The sequence below is a fragment of the Aquarana catesbeiana genome, linkage group LG08 (genome assembly GCF_042186555.1).
Source record: "Aquarana catesbeiana isolate 2022-GZ linkage group LG08, ASM4218655v1, whole genome shotgun sequence".
NCBI lineage: Eukaryota > Metazoa > Chordata > Amphibia > Anura > Ranidae > Aquarana > Aquarana catesbeiana.
The window spans coordinates 73,355,565-73,380,271 of record NC_133331.1 but is presented as its reverse complement, the minus strand read 5'-3'; the positions used below and the strand labels follow the sequence as shown (position 1 = coordinate 73,380,271).

The window sequence follows — 24,707 nt, the reverse complement described above, 5'->3', positions numbered from 1 at the left end:
TTTGGGATGTGGTGGAATGGGAGATTTGCATCATGGATGTGCAACCGACAAATCTGCAGCAACTGCATGATACTATCATGTTAATATGGACCAAAATCTCTGAGGAATGTTTCCAACACCTTGTTGAATCTATGCCACGAAGAATGAAGGCAGTTCTGAAGGCAAAAGGGGGTCCAACCCGGTACTAGCAAAGTGTACCTAATAAAGTGGCCGGTGAGTGTAGATTCCAACATAGGAGATCTCAAAGTGCTCATAAAAATGGAAAATGTCTCCTCTAGCCTGCTCAGAACGCCATCCATTCAATATGAGTCAAAACCACAGAGCCCCGTATCACAATGCATTTCATAGCCACAAACACCGGTTAAGAGATATAAAAAGAGGAAGCTTCATAGTGCAGTAAACTTCTATATCGTTTATTAATAGGTTATTGCACTTACAAATCAGCAGTAATATTACAGCATGTCAAACACAATCAGGCTTCGAACACTGCTGCGAGTCCCAGAAGCGTGCATGCGCGATGACGTCACCCAATCACCTCCATCTGACTCGTTTCACCTGAAAGGGTGTCTTCAAAGAAGGAGGCTCCTTTTTTCTGTTATGTACGGGTGCAGCCTCCCTGCAAGTGATCATTTTCAAGTTTACATCATAGTAGACAGTTATAAATGCTGGTTAGTGTACCCTTAACCTTCACCTAAAAAGTTAAAAATGAAAACCCTGTCATGTAGCACCCCTTAGGTGTGGACCACAGATCACACCTAGTCCCATTATTATGGCCCCCAAATGTATGTACATATACACTGATCAGCTATTACATTATAAGAACTAACAGGTAAAGTGAATAACATTGATTGTCTCATTACAGTGGCATTTGAAAGTGGGTGGGATACATGATACAGCAAGTGAACAAGTTGCCCCTGAAACTCGTGTGTTGTAAGCAGAAATAATGGAAAAGCATAAGGATTTGAGTGACTTTGACTAGGGCTAAATTATAATGGCCAGGCAACTGGATCAGAGCAACTCCAAACCTGCAGCTCTTGTGGGATGATCCCAGTCTGCAATGGTCAGGACCGACCAAAAATGGGCCAAGGAGGAAAATCAGTCAACCGACAACAGGGTCATTGGCGGCCAAGGCTCACTGATGGACATGAGGAGTGAAGTCTGGCCCAAGTTGTTGTCTGATCTAATAGAAGCCCAAATTGGTAAAAAAGCTAATGCCGGTTTCAATAGAAAGGTATCAGAACACACAGAGCATCACAGTTTGTTGTGAATGAGGCTGTGTAGCCGCAGACTGGTCAGAGTGCCTGTGCTGATCCGTGTCCATAGTCAAAAGTATTTACAATGGGCACGTGAACATCAGAACTTGACCACGGAGCAGTGGAAGAAGCAGCCTTGTCTGATGAATTCAAGAATGGTTTGAGGGATACAACGTCTATGTAGCCGCAGACTGCTCAGGGTGCCTGTGCTGATCCGTGTCTATAGCCAAAAGTGCTTACAATGGGCCCAAGATCATCAGAACTGGACCGCGGAGAAATGGAAGATGGTGGACTTGTCTGATGAATTCAAGAATGGTTTGAGGGGCACAACGAGTTCAATATGTTGAACTGGCCTCCAAATTCTCCAGATCTCAATCCAATCGAGCATCTGTGGGATGTGCTGGAAAAACAAGTCCGATCCACGGAGGCCCCACCTTGCAACTTTTAGAACTTAAAGGATCTACTGACAGATTAGTGCCAGATACCACAGCATACTGTACCTTCAGAGGTCTAGTAGAGTCCATGCCTCGATGGGTTATGGTGGGTGGTCATAATGTTATGGTTGACAAGTGTATAGTAAAAATAATATAACCTTCAAGGATAAAAGTATTCACTAACAATAGTACCAGATAGGGAGATCCAAAATATATTTCTTTTGTGCCACTAATATGGAAATCCAACGTTCGCAATCCTCTAAGTGCTGGAGTATTATCATAAATGCTGTGCTCCGGATCTAAGGGGTGCTACATGACAACAGACATCTCGTCTCCCATGAGGTGTCTCCCGCACACCCGCAAGCGCCTTGCAAACTCCCGGGAATGATCGGTGCGGCGGGGAATAGCTGTGAACACCGATCTCCTTTTGTATTGATTTTTAGCTGACAGCCGCTTCTCCTTCTCTCCCTCCTGTGGCTGTCAGCTAAAAAGCTATACAGGGAGATCGGTGTTCACAGCTGTTCCCCACCACACCGATCAATTCCAGCTGTTCTGTGTGCCCCTCCCCTGGCCCCCTCCGCCCCCCTCTCCGCCCCCCTGTTCTCCTCTGGCCCCCTCCATGTCCTTCTCTGCCCCCCCTGTGTACTCCTCCGGCCCCCCTCGTCCCCAACAGCCGGCTCCCCTCTTCTCCTCTCCCGCCGGTTGCGGGGGGAACTGTCAGTAATTGGACACAGTGAGCGAGATCGCTCCTAAACTATGTTTACTCTGCTTAGTTTATGAATGAACAGGAGCTGCTGTCTCTGTCCCTGGTGGTGCCAGCGCGAAGCGCCACCTCCCTGAAATGAGTTTTTGAAGGTTGGGATGTCTGTGACAACATTGTCATTTTTACCTTTTTAGGTGGAGGTTAAAGTGGTGTTCTGGCAGAAATTATACTTTTTTAATAAAAATACCCCTATAATACACAAGCTTAATGTATTCTAGTAAAGTTAGTCTGTAAACTAAGGTCTGTTTTGTTAGCTTATAGCAGTAGTTTGTTATTTTATAAACTCACAGCAGGCCGTGGCCATCTTAAGTGTGGGCATCTGAAGCCAGACTGTATTTCTTCCTGGATCTCATCCTTACAGATCTCGCACATGCTCAGTGCAGCACAAGCAGTGTAATAGGTTTCAGGTCAGGTTTCCATAGCAACGGCAGTGTCAGAGGAAGTTGCCGCCCCTTCCCAGAAGGCATTGCAAACAGGAAATGATGCGATGGGCCACAGCCAGGGAGGAGGAAGTGAAAATTGAATACAGCAGATATACAGTAGGTGCTGAGAAAAAAAAAAAAATATCCAATTCGTTTACAGTTGTAAAAGTTGGTGGAACTCCACTTTAAGGGTACACTAACCAGTATTAATAAATATCTACTAAGCTGTAATTTTGTAAAAAAATACATTGTGAGCCTAACCACAGGTGTCTTGTGTTATCTACTTTGCTCTATCACTGTCTATGGTGATGATTTTTCAATTGATTATGTGCCTTGGTTTATGAGGATCGCATCCTATTTAGATTGAATGCTAAATCATTCTGCTCTATTCAAACTGCGATTCACAAGGTGAAGTGTCCTGCTCTATCAGCCGAGATTAACAAAGTGCCTTCTGTAGTATAGATAAATCAGTGTAGCGCTGGACATAAATCTGAGTGAATAGACAATAGTGATAATAATTAACATCTAAAAGTTATTATAAGCAATCAATATATCACCAGTAAATAAACTTTTATCAAAAAGAATTATTTTGTGCTCCAAAAGTCCAAGCAATAATGACAAAATTTTAAAAAAATTAGTCCAAAAAAATACATTGAAGTGCAAAGAAAATGTCCCATAGACCACTCAATAGTGCTGCCCACCACCGGAGAGAATGAAGGCTTACCAGAAAGCCTGTGACCGCCCTTACTCAGGGGGGTCTAAACAGGCATAGCAGGTCAGTGTAAGGATCCTATAGAGCCGCAACTGATGTCCGAACCGTTCTTCACTTCTCATCACAGGACACACCCTTCTGTCATTCACTTTTACACAGATGACCAGTTTATGAAGCACTGGCCATTGGAGTTCCTTTTTCTGGGATCGAGGATTTGCCCGAAAGTGTATTCTGCTATCGTGGGAGGCTGATATCAGAGGCGACCAGAGGGACATCAGTTGCGGCTCTATAGGATCCTTACACTGACCTGCTATGCCTGTTTAGACCCCCCTGAGTAAGGGCGGTCACAGGCTTTCTGGTAAGCCTTCATTCTCTCCGGTGGTGGGCAGCACTATTGAGTGGTCTACGGGACATTTTCTTTGCACTTCAATGTATTTTTTTGGACTAATTTTTTAAAAATGTTGTCATTATTGCTTGGACTTTTGGAGCACAAAATAATTTTTTTTGATAAAAGTTTATTTACTGGTGATATATTGATTGCTTATAATAACTTTTAGATGTTAATTATTATCACTATCTTTATTTATTTTCAGCCTTCTGTAGTATACCAGTCTCTCTTTCTACTGGTATGTCCCACTCCATAGCTCTACCCAGCTGGGTACACTCCTAGATGTTACTCGCAATCCCAGGTGTGCTAGTACTCACATCAGAGAACACTGGTTTAAAAGGCCTTTTGCACCCCCTGCCCAGTCCTCATAAACCATGTTTTGAGTCAGAAAGACTACAGCTGGTTCTTCTGGGCCTTAGATTATCTTGCCCGGGTCTTTTGCCCTGTGCATGGCCTTTGTAGTAGCTGACTACACCTGCATGGCTGTGGGATGTTTGGCTCCCATGCCCCATCTCTCCCAAGTCTTCTCCCACCCTGGCATTTATATGGTCACTAGCTCCACCATTACATCATTACAGGGAAGGCTTAGCCTAAAAGGGGACCTAACACCCAATTACATAATTCCCTATTACCACACTCATTTTTAAATTGAGCCACCTAGTCACAGGCTAAGTTACTGCACCTGCTTACATGCAGCTTTTGCTCAGCAAAAAATGTAGTGCTCTGGACCTCCAGTGGAATGATGCGCTTATGCATAGCTCTCAACTGTCCCTAATTTTGAGAGAATGTCCCTGATTTGAAACAAAGTCCCTCTGTCCCTCTTTCCTCCTCATGTATCCCTCATTTTGGTCTGTAGAGTTGTTTATAAAATGTACTATTTATCTTTTAAAAAGTGTTTCCCAGTGCTAAACTTTTCATCCAATTTCTAAATTGCTGCATTTGTACATTTCAAATGCCAATATAAGGGAATAATAATGGTAAAAAAAAAGCACTTGTGGGTTTAAAGGGATTGTAAAGGCAGAAGATTTTTTATCTTCATGCATTCTATGCATGAAGATAAAAAACTTTCTGTGTGCAACAGCCCCCCTCAGTCCCCCTAATACTTACCCAAACCCCCTTTCTATCCAGCGATGTCCGGGAGTCCCTCGGCCGTCTGGGACTCTCCCTCCTGATTGGCTGCCATTGGCTTCCACTGCAGTCAATTAAACTCAGTGAGCCAATTAGGAGAGAGAGGGGGCGGGGCCAAACTGCAGCTCAGTGTCTGAATGGACACAGGGAGCTTTGACTCGGCTCGGGTGCCCCCATAGCAAGCTGCTTGTTGTGGGGGCACTCGACAAGAGGGAGGGGCCAGAAGCAGTGAAGAGGGACCTGAGAAGAGGAGGATCCAGGCTTCCCTGTGCAAATCCACTGCATGGAGATGGTAAGTATAACATGTTTGTTATGTTTAAAAAAAAAATAAAAAAAAAATGAGACTTTACAATCACTTTAACAATTTTTTTTTTTAAGTATAATTCTCCTTTAAGGGGGTGTGTCCTATGCCTACATACTTTTGGTAATAGGTGTCCCTCGTTCCCATCTCAAAAAGTTGGTAGGTATGCTTATGCATCTATTACTGTTTAGGCAGCTTGACTGCATTAGACGTTATGTGCGCAGGCGCATGCTAGGTGTCCAAGTAACATGCATTCTAGCAATGGAGGATGCATGTTAGATATGTGTGAGTCATGCATCTGCAGCCACACATGTTTAGAATGATCAGATAACAGTTATTCCTGAGGGATTAAAGGATGGTCATTCTTTGAGTGCACTTCTGCCAACAAATGACTCACCCATTGACCGCCAACATGTAAACCTCAATAGCGTGTAACCAGCAGTCACAACACCCCCCTAATTGTACATTTAAATATAGATTTTGGCCCTGTCAGTAACAGTGGCCAATAATACTGCCTGCCTCCTAAAGGATGCTGGGCTTCAGAGACCTGCTCCCCAGCTCCTGCCATCTAGTGCCCTTAGTTGCTAGGAGGCAGGCGGCTCCAATAGAGTGCATTAGCGCCATATGCTATATGGATGTAAACGTTAGTATAAAAACTAGCCTCTGAACTTGCGATTTGGTCTTTTTTTTTTTTTTTTTTTACTGATCTTAATGCTGCCCTAGAATATGGATCTAAAAGCTACCATATGCACAGGCACATTGGCTATCATAGAGCTGTGTTCAGATCCGTGAAGAAAATGTCAATCATTATGCAGCGATTTGTGCCCATATGCATGGGGCCTTATGTTAATAAATAAGAAAGCTTCCATTGGGCTTTAACCCCCTCCCACCCAGCCTTTTAACTGGGCTATTACAGTGGGGATCATGGGGATTGGTGGTCACAGTGGTCACATGATCGGGAGGTGTGTCTGTGGCTCCCAATCATTATTAGAGACAAGAGCTTTCTTTGCAGGGAGTGAGCAGTGAGCGCGCACTCGGCACAGAAACCCTTGCTGCCCATAGATATGCATATGTGTTGGCGTTAGCGCCCTCCCTATTTGCTGTTGCACATATGCCTTATGTGGACAGCAACAGGTTAAGCGAATGTAATGCACATTTTCTTTAAGAAAAAGACAGGCGTAGATAACATCAATTGCTGCTCCCAACATACTGACACTGTGCTGTCACAACACAACCGAGGACACACAGCAATAGTAATAGCACTAATGGAAAGACAAACAATAAAGTACCTGCAACACCAAGACTTAGGCTGGTCTAAACACGTTTAGTCCACCCGCATTCAGCCCTTAGGCTGAACAAAAAAAAAAAACATTTAACGCGGTTGTAAACTGCTGCAGTAAAAAACAAAAAACTTTCCCCTGTTAGAGAATTGCATAATGTGCTAATATGCATTGCATACTAGCACATGAAATACTTACCTTAGAATGATGCCCTTCAGCGACGTGCGGTCAACCCTGACAGGTCTTCCCCCGCTCTTCCTTCCAGGTTCACCTACTCCAGCTGTGTGAGTGGCCTGAGCCGCGATGACATCATTCCCACGCGGGAGCCCTCGGTTCTGGCACGGTGTTCTGAAGGTCAGGCATGTATGTCGGACCTTCGGAGACGGAGTGTCGGTGACGTCACTGGCTGCATCCAGTGTAAGTCCCCTAAGAACATGTTTATTTTTTATTAAAGGCTTACCTGCAGGTAAATATCACAAAGCGTACTTTACTACCGTTTTAAATTTCCCCATCCACTCTAAACAGCGTGGATGGGTGAATCTGCCACTACCTGATAGTCAACACCCACAGCTGTCAGAATACCTGAGCAAGGACTACAGATAAATGGCTGCAGTCACTGTTTGGCCAGTTCCTTCGAGTATGGCCAGCTTAAATTTTTTCAAAGGTTCATAATTTTTTTATCTTTATGACTGAGTGATTAGCCCAATTTGTCAGACTGTCAATATAACAGGTTATGCTACTTTAACTGTTAAAAGTTTCAAAGTGTTTTTCAAGGTCAAGTCTGGGAGGAATGTGGACTGAGTAAAATCAATTGTGTTTCCACCATGAATTGAATACATAGTACACTGTAGACATAAAGACAGAAAGACTGAGATCCTATGAAGTCTAATGCCCCGTACACACGGTCGGATTTTCCGACGGAAAATGTGTGATAGGAACTTGTTGTCTGAAATTCTGACCATCTGTAGGCTCCATCACACATTTTCCATCGGTTTTTGCGACACACAAAGTTTGAGAGCAGGCTATATAATTTTCCGACAACAAAATCCGTTGTCGGAATTTCTGATCGTGTGTACACAAATCCGACGCACAAAGTGCCACGCATGCTCAAAATAAATAAAGAGATGAAAGCTATTGGCTACTGCCCCGTTTATAGTCCCAACGTACGCGTTTTACGTCACCACGTTCAGAATGATCGGATTTTCCGACAACTTTGTGTGACCGTGTGTATGCAAGATAAGTTTGAGCCAACATCCGTCGGAAAAAATCCTAGGATTTTGTTGTTGGAATGTCCGATCAATGTCCGACCGTGTGTACGGGGCATTAGAAGGCTGTTTTTTTTACTGTTGTAGATTTGGTACCACCATGAGGAAGGGGATAACGAATCAGCTATGCCTCTATATGGGATGCTTGGAATGGTCAGAGGAAGAAGCCAGTATGGATCTATTGCAACAAAGGAGGTAAAACTGTCGCTAAACTTTTTCTGAGTTGTGTACAGCAGGGATCTCCAAACTTTCTAAACAAAGGGCTAGTTTACTGCCTACTTTAGGTGGACCCAACTGTGGCCAGTGGAAGTAGAAAATGTCCTAGCATCAGTGGGAATAGAAAATGCCTCCAGCTTGGTGGTCAGTGGGAGTAACAAAATTGCATACCACCCACGGTCAGTAGGAGGAGGAATAGTGCCCCATCATTGGTATTAGTGGGAGGAATAGTGTCCCATCTTTGGTGTCAGTGGAAGGAATAGTCCCCCATCATTGGTATTAGTGGGAGGAATAGTACCCCATCTTTGGTGTCAGAGGGAGCAATTGTGCCCCATTATTGGCATGAGTGGGAGGAATAGTGCCCCCTCATTGATGTCAGTGGGAGGCATAGTGCACCATCATTGGTATTGGTAGGAAGAATGGTGCACACTAATACCAATAATGGAGCACTATTCCTCCCATTGACACCAAAGATGAGACACTGTCTTTAAGTGGTTTTAGTGGGAGGAATGGTGCCCCATTATTGGTATTATTGTGAAGAATAGTGCTACATCATTGGTGTCAGTGGGAGGAATAGTGCCCCATTATTGGTGTCAGTGGGAGGAATAGTGCCCTATTATTGGTATCAGTGGGAGGAATAGTGCCTCATCATTGATGATATTGGGAGGAATAGTGCCCCATCATTGGTGTCAGTAGGAGGAATAGTGCCCGATTACTAATTGCCTGTTTTGCAAATTGCATGAAAAAAATATCAAACTAAGGAGATTATTTATTTTCACTTATAGATTTATAGGAAACACTTTAATAAAAACAGCAATGACAATGTGAAGCAATCTGTCTAAATATGTGTTTATCTTTCGGTTCCAGGATCCAGGAGATGCCCATTCTTCAGGCTGCAAAAGAAAACAATGTTGAACTTCTCAGGGAAATCTTAGCATCTGATAAATGTGACCCTTTTCAGAGAGGTCAGGATAAAAATTTTAATAAATATATATTTTAACAAAACGGAAAGTTCACATACACATCAGTTGCCCATGCAGGCGTTTCTACCACCAAGATAAACAGACAACCATAAATACCGAGCCATCCATCTCCCTTGTTAGGGGCACCGCTGCTCTTCTTACCAGTCTCTCGGGCTGTACTGCCCAGCTCTCCCAGTTCACTTGGATCTCTTAGCCTTTAGTCGCAGAGCCCTGCTGCACAACCCAATCCTGGCCTCTGGGAAGGGATTCTCCTGACACCCCGATAGGAGCCCACCTGAGTCCTAGAATAAGACCTCCGATTTTCTGGCTGTGGGCTGCTGCACCTCTGACCCCTGGGTGAGACCCTGTGTCTCCAAATGAGAGCTGTCTCCTAAACTGGGAGCTCTGAGCTATCCTTAGGCTTGAGTATATAACGATTCTGCACACCTGTGTACTCACACAGGCTGCAAATACCTGGTAAAACCCAGGCACAGGATAGAAGGTTCTATCCCACCCAATACACTTCGGAACCTTAAAGCTCCAGGCCCCGATGTGGGACTACAGAATCCAGAGAAAACCAAAAGCATAGCTTTCTCTGCTCAGAAACAATCGTTTTGAGCTTCGCATTCACCCTTAATGCAAATTCCATGGCATGTTTGCCTACATTTTCACAGTGACAGGGCCTCACACTGTCACATTGGGTGTGTAATTATACAGTATCTCACAAAAGTGAGTACACCCCTCACATTTTTGTAAATATTTTATTATATCTTTTCATGTGACAACACTGAAGAAATTACACTTTGCTACAATGTAAAGTAGTGAGTGTACAGCTTGTATAACAGTGTAAATTTGCTGTCCCCTCAAAATAACTCAACACACAGCCATTGATGAAAAACTGCTGGCAATAAAAGTGAGTACACCCCTAAGTGAAAATGTCCAGACTGGGCCTATTAGCCATTTTCATGTGACTTGTTAGTGTTACAAGGTCTCAGGTGTGAATAGGGAGCAGGTATGTTAAATTTGGTGTTATTGCTCTCACTCTCTCATACTGGTCACTTGAAGTTCAACATGGCACCTCATGGCAAAGAACTCTCTCAGGATCTGAAAAAAGAGAATTGTTGCTCTACATAAAGATGGCCTAGGCTATAAGAAGATTGCCAAGACCCTGAAACTGAGCTGCAGGACGATGGTCAAGACCATACAGCGGTTTAACAGGACAGGTTCCACTCAGAACAGACCTTGCCATAGTCGACCAAAGAAGTTAAGTGCACAGGCTCAGCGTCATATCCAGAGGTTGTCTTTGGGAAATAGAAGTATGAGTGCTGCCAGCATTATTGCAGAGGTTGAAGGGGTGGGGGGTCAGCCTGTCAGTGCTCAGACCATACGCCGCACACTGCAACAAATTGGTCTGCATGGCTGTCGTCCCAGAAGGAAGTCTCTTCTAAAGATGATGTACAAGAAAGCCCACAGACAGTTTGCTGAAGACAAGCAAAATAAGGGCATGGATTACTGGAACCATGTCCTGGCGGTCTGATGAGACCAAGATGAACTTATTTGGTTCAGATGGTGTCAAGCGTGTGTGGTGGCAAACAGGTGAGAAATACAAAGACAAGTGTGTCTTGCCTACAGTCAAGCATGGTGGTGGGAGTGTCATGGTCTGGGGCTGCATGAGTGCTGCTGGCACTGGGGAGTTACAGTTCATTGAGGGAACCTTGAATGTTAACATGTACTGTTACATACTGAAACAGAGCATGATCCCCCCCCTTCGGAGACTGGGTCGTAGGGCAGTATTCCAACATGATAACGACCCCAAACACACCTCCAAGACGACCACTGCCTTGCTAAAGAAGCTGAGGGTAAAGGGGATGGACTGGCCAAGCATGTCTCCAGACCCAAACCCTATTGAGCGTCTATGGGGCATCCTCAAACGGAAGGTGGAGGAGTGCAAGGTCTCTAACATCCACCAGCTCCGTGATGTCGTCATGGAGGAGTGGAAGAGGATTCCAGTGGAAAACTGTGAAGCTCTGGTAAACTCCATGACCAAGAGGGTTAAGGCGGGGCTGGAAAATAATGGTGGCCACACAAAATATTGACACTTTGGGCCTAATTTGGACATTTTCACTTAGGGGTGTACTCACGTTTGTTGCCAGCGGTTTAGACATTAACGGCTGTGTGTTGAGTTATATGGAGGGGACAGCAAATTTACACTGTTATACAAGCTGTACACTCACTAATTTAGATTGTTGCAAAGTGTAATTTCTTCAGTGTTGTTACATGAAAGGATATAATAAAATACTTACAAAAATGTGATGGGTCTACTCACTTTGTGAGATACTGTGTGTGTGTATATATATATATATATATATATATATATATATATATAAAGTATTGGGACACCTGCCTTTAAACCGCACATGAACTTTAATGGCATCCCAGTCTTAGTTCTTAGGGTTCAATATTGAGTTGGCTCTCAACTATAACAGCTTCAACTCTTCTGGGAAGGCTGTCCACAAGGTTTAGGAGTGTGTCTATGGGAATGTTTGACCATTCTTCCAGAAGCACATTTGTGAGGTCAGGCACTCATGTTAGATGAGAAGGCCTGGCTCGCAGTCTCCGCTCTAATTCATCCCAAAGGTGTTCTATTGGGTTAAGTTCAGGACTCTGTGCAAGCCAGTCATGTTCCTCCACCCCAAACTTGCTCATCCATGTCTTTATGGACCTTGCTTTGTGTACTGGTCCAAATCACTTGGTGAAGAGGGCATTATGGTGTGGAGTTGTTTTTCAGGGGTTGGGCTTGGCCCCTTAGTTCCAGTGAAAGGAACACTTAAAGGGTCAGCATACCAAGACATTTTGGACAATTTCATGCTCTTAACTTTGTGGGAAGAGTTTGGGGATGGCCCCTTCCTGTTCCAACGTGACTGTACACCAGTGCACAAAGCAAGGTCCAAAAGCAGAGACTGCAAGCCAGGCCTTCTCATTCAACATCAGTGCCTGACCTCACAAATGCACTTCTGGAAGAATGGCCAAACATTCCCATAGACACACTGCTAAATCTTGTGGACAGCCTTCTCAGAAGAGTTGAAGCTGTTATAGGTCCAAAGGGTGAACCAACTCAATATTGAACCCTGCGGACTAAGACTGGGATGGCATTAAAGTTCATGTTCGTGTATAAAGACAGGCATCCCAATACTTTTGGCAATATCGTGTGTGTGTGTATATATATATATATATATATATATATATATATATATATAAATATATATAAAATATAAGTTTATAAAATTTTCCTCTGTATGGAGACTTTTGGGACACCCTGTGGAAACAAAATTTTACTCAAATTCTACAGTTGTTTACTAATATTTATCTCCTTGTACTGCAATGCACTTTGTATTAGGGGCACTAGGAGAAACAGCTCTTCATATGGCAACACTACATGACAACCTGGAAGCAGCTGAGATCCTACTAAATGAGGCTCCATATCTTCTGAACCTTCCCATGACCTCTGAGCTCTACCAAGGTCAGTATGCATAGCTACAGCTTCATCATAGGCAACATTTTGTGAAAGGCAAAGTGTAGATGGGGGAGAAGACAAGATGGTAGCACTGGTGTAGGTAGGGGTGGGAGTACAGCATTAGCTGCACTATCTGGAGCAACTTATAGCCAAGTTTTTAAACTGCATTTGAACAGTAAATGTATTTTTCAGTACGTTTTTTTATCATGTCTTAATTTATATAGTTTTCTAAACATTTTTTTTTTTAATCTGTTGCATAGTTTTTTTTACATGGAGATCCTCTGCCACTGCTTGTCTATTAACAGCAGTGTTGTCCATCTGCCATGTGAGCTGCTTTAGTTGGCAAAAAAAAAAAGATCCACAAAACAAAAGAAAAATGCATAGAGTAGGGCATGACGCCAAAAGTTTCAAAAATAGATTTAGGGTTTCATCATATGATCACCCCTCCCCCACACACATTTCGGGGGCCAACATCGTTCTCCCTTCATTAGGACTCTGATCTGTAAAAAGGCTAATGCCGCGTACACACGATCGCACATTCCGACAACAAAGTCCGTGTTTTTTTCTGACGGATGTTGGCTCAAACTTGTCTTGCATACACATGGTCACACAAATCTTGTCGGAAATTCCAAAATTCAAGAAGTCGGTGACGTACAACACGTACGATGAGCCGAGCCGAGAGAAAAGGCCAGTGTAGCTCTTCTGCTCGATTCCGAGCATGCGTGGAACTTTGCGTGTCGAAATTGTGTACACACGATCGGAATTTACGACAACGGATTTTGTTGTCGGAAAATTTGAGATCCAGATCTCAAATTTTGTGTGACGGAAATTCTGATGGAAAATGTCCGATGGAGCCTACACACGGTCGGAATTTCCGACAACAGGCTCCCATAGAACATTTTCTGTTGGAAAATCCGACCGTGCGTATGGGACTTTCGAATGGCCAGGAAAATACAGTCATGGCCAAAAATAATGACACCTCTGCATTTGTCAGATAATGCACCACTTCGCCCAGAAAATTGTTGCAATTACAAATGTTTAGGCATTCTCTTGTTTATTTCTTTTGTTGTATTGGTATGACACAAAAAAGTGGAGAAACAAAAAGCCAAATCTGACACCTTCCACGTAAAACTCCAAAAATGGACTGGACAAATTTATTGGCACCTTCTTGAAATTGTAAGAAATAATTGCGTTCCACGTTTGTGATGCTCCTGTAATTTTTAATGAAACTCACCTGTATCAAGTAACAGGTACTGACAATAAAGAAATCACAACGGCAGCCAGTTAAAATGGTGAAAATTTTACTCAACCTTTCTGTTTATCTCTGTGTGCCCCACGGAGCATGGAGAAGAGAGAGAGCAGCAAGGAATTGTCTGAGGATTTGAGAACAAAAATTGTGGAAAAACATGGGCAATTTTAAGGTTACAAGACCATCTCCAGAGATCTTACTGTTCCTGTGTCCATTGTGAGCAACATTGTCAAGAAGTTTACAGCCCATGGCACTGTAGCTAATCTCCCTGGACGTGGACGAAAGAGACAAATTGATCAAAGAGTTTGCCAAAACTGACCTGAGGAAACCAAAATCTTTTTCGGAGAATGTCCTGTGGACAGACGAAAAAATAAATCACAGCTTTTTGGTAAAGCAAATCATTGTATGCTTTTCAGAAAAAGAAATTAGGCCTTTAAAGAAAAGAATACAGTTTAAGTGACTGATTTTTGATTTTGTGCTTCCAAATATTAAATTGAGGGTGCCAATAATTTTGCCCAGTCCATTTTTGGAGTTTTGCGTGGAATGTGTCAGATTTGGAATTTTTGTTTCTTCACTTTTTTGTGTCATACCAATACAAACAAAAGAAATAAACATGAGAATGCCTAAACATTTGCAATTGCAACCATTTTCTGTGCGTAGTGGTGCATTATCTGACAGGGGGGCCAATATTTTTTGCCATGACTGTAAATAGTCATATAGATCTTTAGTTTGCTTGTATATGGCAAGAACAGTTATGTAGAGTGTGTCAGTCATTGGTTTTATAGGTCAAAGAGAGCATCAAATGTAAGTAACTAGGGCCTTTGCTATGAACACCAGCCCTGACTATTGTTGATATCATCCTGTGCCTGCAGATCAATCTGCTTAGAAGTATTGTTGAGTCCATTTAACCACTTGCTCTTCGGAAGGTTTACCCCCCTTCATGACCTGGCAATTTTTTGCGATACGGCACTGCGTTACTTTAACTGACAATTGCTCAGTCATGCGCCGCTGTACCAAAATAAAATTGATGTCCTTTTTTCCCCATAGAGTTTTCTTTTGGTGGCATTTGATCACCTCTGCAGTTTTCATTTTTTACGCTATAAACAAAAAAAGACCGACAATTGAAACAATATTTCTTACTTTCTGCTATAAAACATATCAAATAAAAAAATTTAAAAAATCTAATTTTTTCATCAGTTTAGGTCAATATGTATTCTGCTATGCATTTTTGATAAAAAAATCCCAATAAGTGTATATGATTGGTTTGCCCAAAAGTTATAGCGTCTACAAACTATGGGATAGGTGTATGGCATTTTTTAATTTTTTTTTTTTTTTTACTAGTAATGGCGGTGATCAGTGACTTATATATTGCAGTGGACAAATATGCACTGTCACTGTACTTATGACACTGGCTGGGAAGGGGTTAACATCAGGGGCGATCAAAGGGTTAAATGTGTTCCTAGGGAGTGCTTACTAACTGTGTGGGGAGCTGCTTGTTCTGTGGGAAGACAGAGATCCGTGTTCCTGCTTAGCAGAAACACAGGGTCACAGCCTTACCTTGTCACAGAATAGCGATCTGCCTTGTTTACATCAGATCGCTGTTCTTCCTGTCTACTGAACAATCGGTGGGTCCCAGTGGACATCACGTCCACCAGACCCGCTGCTTGGCTCCCGCTGTGTCCAATCACAGTGGGAGCGGATCAACCGCGGCGCACTCCAGACCTGGAACTGCAGAATCATGTACAGGTATGTGATTCTGCACAGGGGAGCCACTTTGCCGACGTATATGTACAGTATACAGTCGATATGCGGTTAATTTTTTTTATTATTATTATTTATTATTATTAATATTCTGCCATTTCACCCAGCCCTGATGAAGGGGGATCGTGTGGCCCCCCGAAACACGTTGGCTGTCCTTTTTCCTGCTTGTTGTAACCAGCTGAACAAAAAAGTCTTTGGAATCCTAAAGTTTTTTTCATTTGCTGCTCTCTTTGACTTATTACACTTGGATTACTCAACTCAACAAGGTGAATGTCCTCTCCTGGAGGATCCCCGTTTTTGTGGTAATCTGCTGAACACAGGCCTACTGGGCTTAAGTAATGATCATTAATGAATGAGTAATTGTAAACATTTTGAAAACTTATGAAGATCCGCATCCAGTGCCCCTCTACATCTACCTTTTAGCCCTGATGTGTTAAGCCCTGATGAAGTTTTATTGGCCCCCGAAACGCACTGGAAGTTTTACGTGATCGTATGATGAACAATTAAAGTACTTAGGACTCCTTTGGGGCTCATTTTGTATAATTTATGCTTTGAACTTTATAGGTTCTCACCAGAGGGGGGCCTTGTTGTATATGAGAAAGTCAGCTTATTGAATAGTAGGGTTGCACCAACAGTTTTTTTATCGGTGAGTACGAGTACAGATGCTCAAGTTCTCCCTGATACCAATTACTGATACCTTTGCGGTGCAATTTGAGCCCATACAAAATTATTGGGCTCAAACTGCACTGCAAATAATTGAATGCGATTTGAACAGGAATGTGGTACGATTCCTGTTCGAAGTGCATGCGATTTCCTGCACCGCTCCGCTGTGAACGTTAGGCTGAAGTCACTATGACAAGCCTTGTTTCATACAGGAGCGGTGGGGGAAAGCGCATGTGATTTGGACAGGAATCGCACCTCATTCATGTTCAAATCACATGCAATTCTTTGCAGTGTGATTTAAGCCCATTCATTTTGTATGGGCTCAAATTGTACCCCAGAGGTATCCGTTTCAGGTATCAATGTGCAAATACTTAGTATCGGCAACCCTATTGAATAGATTTGGTTTCTCCATCCTTCCGAATAAATAAGTGTTGAAATCCCAGCTCCCCAGCTCTTTTTAGTGATGAAGAGTTTTTGTTGAAGATTTTTTTTTTTCTCCCAAAAGGACAGACAGCGCTGCATATTGCCACTGTCAATCAGAACATGAACTTGGTGAATATGCTGATACATCGAGGAGCGGATGTGTCTTCTCCGAGGGCTACCGGCACCTTCTTCGTTAGGAAACCAAAAGGCCTCTTCTATTTCGGTATAGTAAAAATATCATACAGATACTAATCAATAATCAGGAGCCATTTATCAATATATCTATAGCTGGCAGGTCCAGTCTCGATCTTTGCAGGTGAGACCTGGTACCAACAAGCTGGGGGAAATGTATTGTGATATACAGTACACTCACCGGACACTTTATTAGGTACACCTGTTCAATTGCTTGGTAACACAAATTGCTAATCAGCCAATCACATGGCAGCAACTCAATGCATTTAGGTATCTAGACGTGGTGAAGACGAGTTGCTGAAGTTTAAACTGAGCATCAGAATGGGGAAGAAAGGGGATTTAAAGAGGAAGTAAACCCTGATGGGTTTTACTTCCTCTTTTTCTCGCTGCTGCAGCCTGCAAATGAAAAGCATAATGGGCTAGTATGCATCGCATACTAGCCCATTATGTTCCACTTACCTGCAAAAGAATCCAGCGATGTCCCCTGTGTGGGCAGCGTCCATCTTCTGACCTTCTTCCTTCCGGGCAGCGGACTCCGGCTCTGTGATTAGATGGAGCCGCGTGACGTCACACCCGCGCATGCGCACGGGAGCTGCGACTAACGGCATAGGCTAGGGAAGAAACGGCACATAGTTTAGTTTCTTCCCCGCGCATGAGCCATTGGAATTTCTGGTGGACTACAAGTGAAATATCTCCTAAACGGCGCACGTAAACTTATTCTAGGCTTACCTATAGGTAAAAGTCCAAACAGTGAGTGTACAACCACTTTAAGTGACTTTGAACGTGGCATGGTTGTTGGTGCCAGACGGGCTGGTCTGAGTATTTCAAAAACTGCTGATCTACTGGGATTTTTACGCACAAACATCCCTTGGGTTTACAGAGAATGGCCCAAAAAAGAGAAAATATCCAGTGAGCGGCACTTGTGTGGAGGAAAATGCCTTGTTGAGGTCAGAGGAGAATGGGCAGACTGGTTTGAGATAATAGAAAGGCAACAGTAACTCAAATAACCGCTTGTTACAACCAAGGTATGCAGAATACCATCTCTGAATGCACAACACATCAAACCTTGAAGCAGATGGGCTACAGCAGAAGAAGACCACACCGGGTGCCACTGCTGTCACCTAAGAACAGGAAACTGAGGCTACAATTTGCACAGATCACCAAAATTGGACAACAGAAGATTGGAAAAACGTTGTCTGGTCTGATGAGCCTCCATTTCAGGTGCGACATTCAGATGGTAGGGTCAGAATTTGGTGTAAACAACATGAAATCATGGATCCATCCTGCCTTGTATCAATGGTTCAGGCTGGTGGTGGTATAATGGTGTGGGGGATATTTTCTTGGCATACTTTGGGCCCCTTATTACCAATTAATTGAGCATCATTTAAACACCACGGCCTACCTGAGTATTGTTGCTGACCATGTCCATCCCTTTATGACTACAATGTACTCATCTTCTGATGGCTCCTTCCAGCAGGATAATGCACCATGTCACAAAGCTCCAATCATCTCACCACTGGCTTCTTGAACATGAAAATGAGGTCACTGTACTCCAATGGCCTCTACAGTCACCAGATCTCAATGCAATAGAGGAACTTTGGGATGTGGTGGAATGGGAGATTAGCATCATGAATGTGCAGCCGACAAATCTGCAGCAACTGCATGATGCTATTGTATTAATATGGACCAAAATCTCTGAGGGATGTTTCCAAAACCTTGTTGAATCTATGCCACGAAGAATGAAGGTAGTTCTGAAGGGAAAAGGGGGTCCAACCCGGTACTAGCAAGGTGTACATAATAAAGTGGCCGGTGAGTGTATGTGTGAACCAAGAATCAATTTTATTTATTTATTTTTTGCAAAGTTTGCTAAAAGTGTTTAAGAGTGTATAGCAGTGTGTACAACCTCAACCTTCTAACCCCAGAGGAACACTTGAAATCATTTTCAGGTCTCGAAGAACTCTGGGTGTCAGTGCCAAAAATGCCATGACCAGTGTAGATAGGATGCAAACCCCCCCTTTTAATGACTGCTGCCAACCTTAAACTCCCACTTAACCTTACCTATAATGACGAGACCACACTTTATTGGAGTATAACTGGCCATAGCAGCCTTTTATTCACAAATATATATAAAATATATACATAATATTTTAAAGTGGATGTAAACCCGAATTATTATTATTTTTTTTTTTTTTAATATATATATCATACTGTAGAGTATAAGATTTCCTATCATTTGAGCCCAGTCTTGCCACACAGAATTAATCCATCTCTGAGCAATCCTCTTTTATTGTTCAGTGAGATAAAACTTGACAAACTGAGAAAAACTTTGTCAAATCCTCCCCCTTGCTGTGAGTGACAGGTGATTTACATATCTTGTGCACTAGCCTAAGACCCCTTTCACACTGGGGCGGTTTGCAGGTGTTATTGCGCTAAAAATACCGCCTGCAAACCGCCCCTAAATAGCCTCCGCTGTTTGTTCAGTGTGAAAGCCCGAGGGCTTTCACACTGAAGCGGTGCGCTGGCAGGAGAAGAAAAAAACTCCTGCAAGCCGCATCTTTGGAGCGGTGAAGGAGCGGTGTATTCACCGCTCCTAAACCGCTCCTGCCCATTGAAATCAATGGGACAGCGCGGCTATACCATGGCAATACCGCGGCTATAGCCACACTATGCGCGCGGTTTTAACCCTTTTTCGGCCGCCAGCGGGGGTTAAAACTGCACCGCTAGCGGCCGAATACAGCCGCAAAAACGACGGTAAAACAGCGCTAAAAATAGCGCTGTTTTACCGCCGACGCCCCCACCGCCCCAGTGTGAAAGGGGCCTAAGACATGCAGTATTTTTTAATTCCCACCTCCACTCCTTTCTTCAGCAGCTCTGCAAGGATTGGCTGTTCCACACCTCAGCATGATTTGGCATGCTGAAGTCATGTGGTTACTTTCCTGTCTTTTCACTGGATGTTAGAGATCATAGCAGAAGTTTAGTGTAAGAAATACACAGGAGAAAATGCATATTGACAAGGGGAGTGTAGAGGTGGGCGGGGAGTGTAGAGGTGGGCGGGGAGTGTAGAGGTGGGCGGGGAGTCTACTGACATCACGACTCCACCCACCGAGCTCCAGACAACAGACCCGCCCACAGAATCTGCAGTTTTTCAGGTCTCATAACAGACAGAGGGGAGACATTTGACAGGTAAAGATACATGCAGGAGGCATGTATATCCTCATAGATAACCCCTATGGCAGTAGTTTAGAAAGGATGACATTGGGTTTACATCCACTTTAACCATAACAAAACTCAAATATCAGTTTCTCCCCCCGGTGGTCTTTGATGGCAATTCCCAACATAACTCTGTTCCACTTATACACTACACCTTTTACCGTACTAGGCCTACAGCCGTGAAAACATCAGCCCAAAGACCACTCGTTACCCACAGTGTCACCATTACCATCTTCAGCTAACCCGTGTTAACTGTACACACCAAGGGGGCCCATACCACCAATAAGTCCCCCACACTTCCATCTCATGGGTTAGTTACCACCATCGAAGGCCACCACCACCACCGCCAGTTGTCCGCTGCCATGACATGTCCTGCTACACCGCACCTGAAAATAAATAACAGTAAAGCAAACAAAAAAAAAAACACAGGGAGGGCAGGTGAGAAACTTCTCCTCCAAAACTCTCCCTGCAGTGTTTCCCCCGGGACACCCCTCCTGCCCCCTAAATAAACGAAACCCCTCCCCTCTCCCCACTTTTTAACCAATCCCCTGCTCACCACCTTTCCTGAACAACTTTCCTTTAACCCTTGCTGTACCGTTATCACCCCTGTCATGCCGGTGTCTTATCGAATTCAGTCCCCTATCATATAGTGTCCTCCCTGTACTGCGCAGGCGCAGTACGGAGGACAAAAGAGACTCCGAAAGTCTCCGAAGTTCAACAGCTGATCGTCAGCTGTACACGGCGCCTGCGCATTTATTCTTACCCTATGTCCAGGATCATTCCCTACTATCCAAGTGGACATAGAGTTAGAATAAATATTTGCCGAGCGCAGCGAGGCCGTGCCCGAAGCGTGGCGAGCGAAGCGAGCCCGCGAGGGGCCCTCTTACACTGCCATCGCTAACAGGTGCCCGAGCGCCGTGTACAGCTGATGGTCAGCTGATCAACTTCGGGCATTTTCGGCATCTCCTGCTCCTCCGTACTGCGCAGGCGCTGCGCCTGCGCAGTACGAGGCGGACACTATCTGATACGAGGACACTATATGGCAGAACACCGGCCCTCTGCTAGCTCCTTTGCAATCCTCTCACTCCAGGCCTGTCTCATACATTGATCGTCAGTTAGCAGAATGCTCCCATTATAGTGTTGGTTAGCATGACCTCCCTTACAGACAGCCACAACAATTATTGGTTCCATATTACTGGTTCCACCAAGTATTTTTGATGCAAATGCGATACGATTTCGGCCATACAAACTGTATGGCTGAATTCGCACCACACAGACATCGCATGTGATGTGCACGGGAATGCTGTGCGAATCGCATCCGATGTCTGCAATCGCATTAGTGTGAACCCAGCCTAACTGAACAAGCTGAAGTTAGAAGATGATTGGCTACCATACACAGTTGCCCAGCGGTCAGGGGGGGGGCCCTTCATTGTTGTTTTCCCCGGGGCCCTGAAGGTTCTATTTATGCCTCTGCATACCCAACCTTTCAATTTTTGCCGTCATGAGCCTACTGATTTAAGATTGTCATCTGTCTGAAACAACATGTATTATTATGTGGCTTCTTTTTCTCTGCAGGTGAACATATTTTAAGTTTTGCTGCTTGTGTGGGGAATGCTGACATTGTCAAACTACTGGTTGAGAATGGAGCAAACCTACAGGCTCAGGACTGCTGGGGTGAGTGGAAAGGCCGGGTCATGCCTTTGCATGGTCATAAAAAATAAGAAGACATGAATGCTACATGTGTATATAGAGGTGTGTATGCTATACAGGTTGTCATTGGGAGGATCGCATAGGATTGCAATTTTTAATTGTGATCGCAACTTATAATCGCATAAGATTGCATTATTATATTCACTCGATTTTTTATATAGGAATAGAATATCTCACCACCACTATTTAACTGCAACCAGTAATATTATGATTTAGTACGGGTACCGTATGATTACATTTGGATAGCGCAGCATTATATTGGTATAAAACAGTAAAAAATAAGAGACAAATTTAAAGGGCAACTCCTGCCCAGTGGATAAATAACAAATAAGCAATAATAATAATAATATTATCAGCCAACAGGTAGTATACAGAAACACACAGACTCTTGAGATCCATCCAACCCCTGCTCCACTAAGTAAGCAAACCTGCATAGTGGCTATGAGTACACCGGGTGTATAAACATATCATGGGGAAGGACAAGCAAGAAATTAAAAAGAAAAAATTCTGCAACATCACTTGGCGATATTGTTTATATATTAAGGGTTGATCTAAGGATTGATCATTCACATGAGATTGGTTGTCACTATTTGGTCACATTGTCTATATATTGATGTATGCACTGATTATACATAATTGTGGGAGTATAATTTCACTTTTCAGCAATATATTTTGTGTAGCTTTTATTACATTTTTAAAATTATTTAACAATACAAGAAGTGGGTCTTACTAGTTTCAAAATTATAATTACACCTCTTAGCGCCCCCTTTTTTCATATTTGATTTTTAAGTATTCACATGCACTTTCTGGCCGGCATCCTGTCACATTATTTTTTATTTATATCATATTTTCCCTGGCACAGAAGTTTTCAAAGTTTTCATTTATAAGTATTCAAACCTCTCTGTGATTTGTCCATGCTGGGAAAAGCACAACCTTACCTGCCTTTGCTTTACTATACGTTCTGAGTTGCCCCAGTCAGAGCTTATGCAGGGTTAAGGGGTTAGGGACTCTTTCTACCTCCATGTGACAGCCCTGGGCCAATTACCATCTACAGTGTATGTATATGTGTATGTATATATATCTCACAAAAGTGAGTACACCCCTCACATTTTTGTAAATATTTTATTCTATCTTTTCATGTGACAACACTGAAGAAATTACACTTTGCTACAATGTAAAGTAGTGAGTGTACAGCTTGTATAACAGTGTAAATTTGCTGTCCCCTCAAAATAACTCAACACACAGCCATTAATGTCTAAACTGCTGGCAACAAAAGTGAGTACACCCCTAAGTGAAAATGTACAAATTGGGCCCAAAGTGTCAATATTTTGTGTGGCCACCATTATTTTCCAGCACTGCCATTACCCTCTTGGGCATGGAGTTCACCAGAGCTTCACTGGAGTCCTCTTCCACTCTTCTAGGACGACATCACAGAGGATGGAGGTGGATGTTAGAGACCTTGTGCTCCTCCCCCTTCCGTTTGAGGATGCCCCACAGTTGCTCAATAGGGTTTAGGTCTGGAGATAAACTTGGCCAGTCCATCACCTTTACCCTCAGCTTCTTTAGCAAGGCAGTGGTCATCTTGGAGGTGTGTTTGGGGTTGTCATCATATTGGAATATTGCCCTGCGGCCCAGTCTCCGAAGGGAGGGGATCATGCTCTGCTTCAGTATTTCACAGTACATGTTGGCATTCATGGTTCCCTCAATGAACTGTAGCTCCTTAGTGCCGGCAGCCCTCATGCAGCCCCAGGCCATGACACTCCCACCACCATACTTGACTGTAGGCAAGACACACTTGTCTTTGTACTCCTCACCTGGTTGCCGCCACACACGCTTGACATCATCTGAACCAAATAAGTTTATCTTGGTCTCATCAGACCACAGGACATGGTTCAAGTAATCCATGTCCTTAGTCTGCCAGTCTTCAGCAAACTGTTTGCGGGATTTCTTGTTCATCATCTTTAGAAGAGGCTTCCTTCTGAGACGACAGCCATGCAGACCAGCTTGATGCAGTGTGTGGCGTATGGTCTGAGCACCTACAGGCTGACCCCCCACCCCTTCAACCTCTGCAGAAATGCTGGCAGTACTCATACATCTATTTTCCAAAGACAACCTCTGGATATGACGCTGAGCCTGTGCACTCAACTTCTTTGGTTGACCTTTGCAAGGACTGTTCTGAGTGGAACCTGTCCTGGTAAACCGCTGTATGGCCTTGGCCACCATGCTGCAGCTCAGTTTCAGGGTCTTGGCAATCTTCTTATAGCCTAGGCCAGAGATGGCAAACCTTGGCACCCCAGATATTTTGTAACTACATTTCCCATGATGCTCATGCACTCTGCAGTGTAGTTGAGCATCATGGGAAATGAAGTTCCAAAACATCTGAGGTACCACGGTTCGCCATCACTGTTCTAGGCCATCTTTATGTAGAGCAGCAATTCTTTTTTTCAGATCCTCAGAGAGTTCTTTGCCATGAGATGTTGAACTTCCAGTCACTAGTATGAGAGAGTGAGAGCGATAACACCAAATTTAACACACCTGCTCCCCATTCACACCTGAGACCTTGTAACACTAACGAGTCACATGACACCGGGGAGGGAAAATGACTAATTGGGTCAAATTTGGACATTTTCACTTAGGGGTGTATTTAATTTTGTTGCCAGCGGTTTAGACATTATTGGCTGTATGTTGAGTTATTTTGAGGGGACAGCAAATTTACACTGTTATACAAGCTGTACACTCACTACTTTACATTGTAGCAAAGTGGAATTTCTTCAGTGTTGTCACATGAAAAGATAGAATAAAATATTTACAAAAATGTGAGGGGTGTACTCACTTTTCTGAGATACTGTATATACTATATT

The 24,707-nt window shown here is 43.5% G+C and overlaps 1 protein-coding gene across 1 annotated transcript in view; it reads left to right on the top strand.

The window, feature by feature from the left end:
* Positions 1 to 24,707, top strand: part of LOC141105841 (transient receptor potential cation channel subfamily V member 6-like) — a 76,131-nt gene that overhangs the window by 6,785 nt on the left and 44,639 nt on the right. Inside the window, exons 2-6 of the mRNA XM_073595972.1 lie at positions 8,034 to 8,141; positions 9,030 to 9,127; positions 12,522 to 12,644; positions 16,817 to 16,957; positions 21,712 to 21,810. Of these exons, the coding sequence (XP_073452073.1) occupies positions 8,034 to 8,141; positions 9,030 to 9,127; positions 12,522 to 12,644; positions 16,817 to 16,957; positions 21,712 to 21,810 (569 nt within the window). The remainder of the gene's footprint in view (positions 1 to 8,033; positions 8,142 to 9,029; positions 9,128 to 12,521; positions 12,645 to 16,816; positions 16,958 to 21,711; positions 21,811 to 24,707) is intronic.